The 3,604-nt window shown below is 36.0% G+C and overlaps 1 protein-coding gene across 1 annotated transcript; it reads right to left on the bottom strand.

The window, feature by feature from the left end:
• Positions 1 to 286: 286 nt before the first annotated feature.
• LOC110277303 (uncharacterized) lies at positions 287 to 1,659 on the bottom strand. The gene is made up of 6 exons (XM_021134476.2): positions 1,567 to 1,659; positions 1,096 to 1,373; positions 907 to 1,002; positions 651 to 772; positions 454 to 538; positions 287 to 344 (listed from the first exon to the last, which is right to left on the bottom strand). Exons 1-6 carry the CDS (start codon positions 1,657 to 1,659, stop codon positions 287 to 289), a joined length of 732 nt encoding a protein of 243 aa, XP_020990135.2.
• Between the last annotated feature and the right edge of the window lie 1,945 nt (positions 1,660 to 3,604).

Here is a 3,604-nt window from a genome sequence, read left to right as displayed (position 1 = left end):
AGTGCGCCAATTGGACTCTTGTAGCTCCAGAAAATTCATTTTGAGTGCAGGGAGGTCAGGATCCAACAGCATCAGCAGTCCTTTTTCAGCCTAACTCAGATTTTTGCTCAGCTCCCTCAATCTCAGCCAGAAAATACCTGAAATCACAGAAAAACACACAAACTCATAGTAAAGTCCAGAAATATGATTTTTGCCTAAAAACTAATATTATTCTACTAAAAACTAATTAAAATATGCTAAAATCTACATGAAATTACCCCCAAAAAACGTATAAAATATCCACTCATCAGTATCCAAGGTCATTGGTCCCAAGTCTTGAGAATCCATAACTGGCTACACTAAATCTACATAAAAGATACAATAACTAATCTTCATGACACAAAACATATACATGAATACCAACAAAATAAGCATAGCAGCTTGTACCTTTACAATATTTTTTTCACAACTAACCTGCTTAGGAACTCAACAGAGTCAGGAATGTTGGGATTAATAAATAACCTAGAGACATTTATCACATTCTGTAGAATTACTCCACCTGCATCCAAGAATCCTACTTTATTAGTCTCAAACCATATTTAACTTAAAAGGTCAAAAATCAGAAAAGTAAATATTAGAGTAAAAATTCGCTGAATATGCCTGAAACTAACCTTCAATTGCTTTGATTTTAAAAGACTCGAGGACAATCAGCGGAGATCTTGGATATTTTTGTAAGTTATCATATTCCAACAGATCACAAGCATTTCCAAACACATTACATTGGACCTTTTTGCTGGAGAAATAAGTTTCAAAAGATCAAAAGGATCTAACTATATATTTATTGTTATAAACATAAAGGTTGGAACAAAAAAAATTGAATGAATAGAGGATAACTACTGATATGGGAGAAAGTAAGAGACATATTACCCATGAGTAAAAACTTCTAGCACAACTGCTTTGATCAGCTTCCCATATGATGCTATATCTCTTTCTTTTCGACACCAGTAATGATCCCAACAAAGTCTAATAATTAGATTGAAACATATACAAATTTGAATTAGAAATCACACTTATTAAAACATAATACTATGATCCTAAAAAGGTAGAGCAAGAAACTTGTACAAACCAATGAGGAAATTGTAGTCCTTTGTCATTTGATCAATTTCATCTATTGATGTAAAACACAAACCGGAATGAGGTATCCTTGGAGATACCACAGAAACAACAAAGGTCTTGTATTGGAACAAAAGTCTGAACCGATGTTTGGTCACTCTGTTCATACCAGTGTTTGGTACAACTGTAAAATAAGTCATCAAATACAGATTCCCTTCGTGTAGAGACACAGCAAACTTTGATATAAGCTTATCTCTAATCGTTGCTTGGATCTTGTGTAACTGCAGTTAAAAAAATGGTCATATTTTGATATTATTAACATATTTAGGTATCCAAACAACATAAAAACAATTGATTAAAAAATTAAAACAACAAAAACACATCACTTTGCAACCAAGAATAAAAATTCCCTTCTGCATATTTAAAAAAAAGTGGCAACAACTTAAGGAAATACTAACATAAAATAAAACTGACCTTCTCATCCATTAAGACCATATGCAACAGATTTTGAGAAGCATCAAAAGCAGGATTCTTGTGGTACCACAACTTCACAACTTTAACATGCATTTTCCATGATTCTCTCTAGGGAGTGATTTTCTCCACCAGATCAATATGGTTATTCATTCCCAACATATATAGGATAAGAACACCAAAAGGAGAAAAAATACAGAGAAAATTTCAGCACTAAGATGAGAAGATAAACAGATGAGTTGGAGTTATAAACTCCCAAAGTTACGAAATGTAAAACCCGGTTAATTAACGGCTAATTAACCCATAAATGAGAATTTATTCTAGAAAGCCCAAAATGTGATTTTTGTGGCTAAATGTGATAGAGGAGATTGAGACGAGAATTTCGGTACCAATTTTATAGAAATCGGACCAAGATTGGACCGAACGGGCCAAACCGGGCCAACCGGACCCAAAGTGGGCCCTTGGCCCAACTAAACTAAACCAAAACCCTAGTTTTCAGCACTCTCTCTCCTCACAACACACTCAAACACGCTGAAATGGTGGAGAGGAAGGGAAGAACTCTCTCTCAACTTCTTTCTCTCACTTGGTTACCACCATAACTTTTGATCTAGAGCTCCGATTGCCGCTCCGTTTGCGGCCACGCGTTCACCGCGGAGAGCTCTACAAAACCCATACAACCAATCTTAAGGTAAGCCACGTTTTGCTCTTCAAAATTCCAGCCTTGTTTTCGAGTTTTATGAGCAAAAATGTTGAGATTTTGGGCTCTTTGATGTTATAGGACCCAACTCTCTTGAAGAAAAAGGTTAATCTTATCTCCTTGGACCTTGGATATGGTAAGATTCTCAACCCTAGTGTAATTTGTTGTTCTATGATGTTTGGGTATTGAGATGTTGTGTAAATTTATGGTTCTATGATGTTTGGGTTTTGAGATGTTGTGTATGGGTGTGATGATTGTGGCTTAGGTTGTGTATGTGTGAATATTGGAGCTTGGTTGGTGATATTGAAAAGCTTAAAGAGGGTTTGGTGGTGAAAAATCTGTTCTTGGAGGTGTTGAGGCCTTGAGAGCTTGAGAAAAAAAGTGGTTTGGAAGTGCTCCGGTTGAGCTTGGAAAATCGGCTAAGGTATGGTGTCGGTTTCCCGTATCTAATATGTAATGTGGTAGGAAATACTTAGGCTAGAGGCCCTAAGATAGGCATTGAATGGTTGATGTTATTGAATGATTGAGATATATGATGGGGTCATATATGTGATGATGATTATTGATGCATTGGTGGTATGATGTGTGAGAAATATGCATGTTGTAATATATGCTTGATTATTGGTTATGGTTGAATTGTGGGTTGGACCATGTTGATGGTGAGTATGATATTGATTGTGTACAATGATGATTTATTGGAATTGGTGTTGTTGAGAATTGGCATGAGTAAGAGTATATGATATGTCAATATATTTGAGTTGAGCCACTTGGGTGAAGTGGGTTAGAATGATGAGATAGTGATTTTGTATATTATGGTAAAATCTCAATGTGTGAGTTGAGGAGGCTTGATGTTGAAATTGATATATTTTGATTGATTTCAAGGAAAAGGGATGAAAATGGCATGTTTTGATTGATTTTGAAAAGAGTTGGAAATGGTTTGTTTGAAAATGGCACTTTGTGGTTTTTATGAAAAATATGGTTTTTGGGCATACTTTGACGGGACATAACTTGGACTACGGATCTCTGTTTTGTGCCAAATCTATTTAGAAATGAAATTGGATCCGGGATGTCCATGCCGTTCGAAGAACGGGTGAAAAACGATTTGAAATGAGAAAGTTATGTCCGTTGGAAGATTGGGGTTTAAATTGGTGAATTCTGCAGCTTTTAACTTAGGAAATTTTTAGCAGAATGACCCCTTGCGCGTGGGCGCATGGTGGACGAAATTGTGATCACATCAATGTAGTATTCTTTGTTGTTGTATGGAATCCTTATTATGGCACTTATGTGTGGACACAACTCCGTTCAACTAACCAGCAAGAGTACTGGGTCGTCCAAGTAATACCT

The sequence above is a fragment of the Arachis duranensis genome, chromosome 2 (assembly GCF_000817695.3).
Source record: "Arachis duranensis cultivar V14167 chromosome 2, aradu.V14167.gnm2.J7QH, whole genome shotgun sequence".
NCBI classification, from domain to species: domain Eukaryota; kingdom Viridiplantae; phylum Streptophyta; class Magnoliopsida; order Fabales; family Fabaceae; genus Arachis; species Arachis duranensis.
The sequence above is the reverse complement of the archived record's forward strand: the minus strand, read 5'-3'. Positions and strand labels throughout refer to the sequence as shown.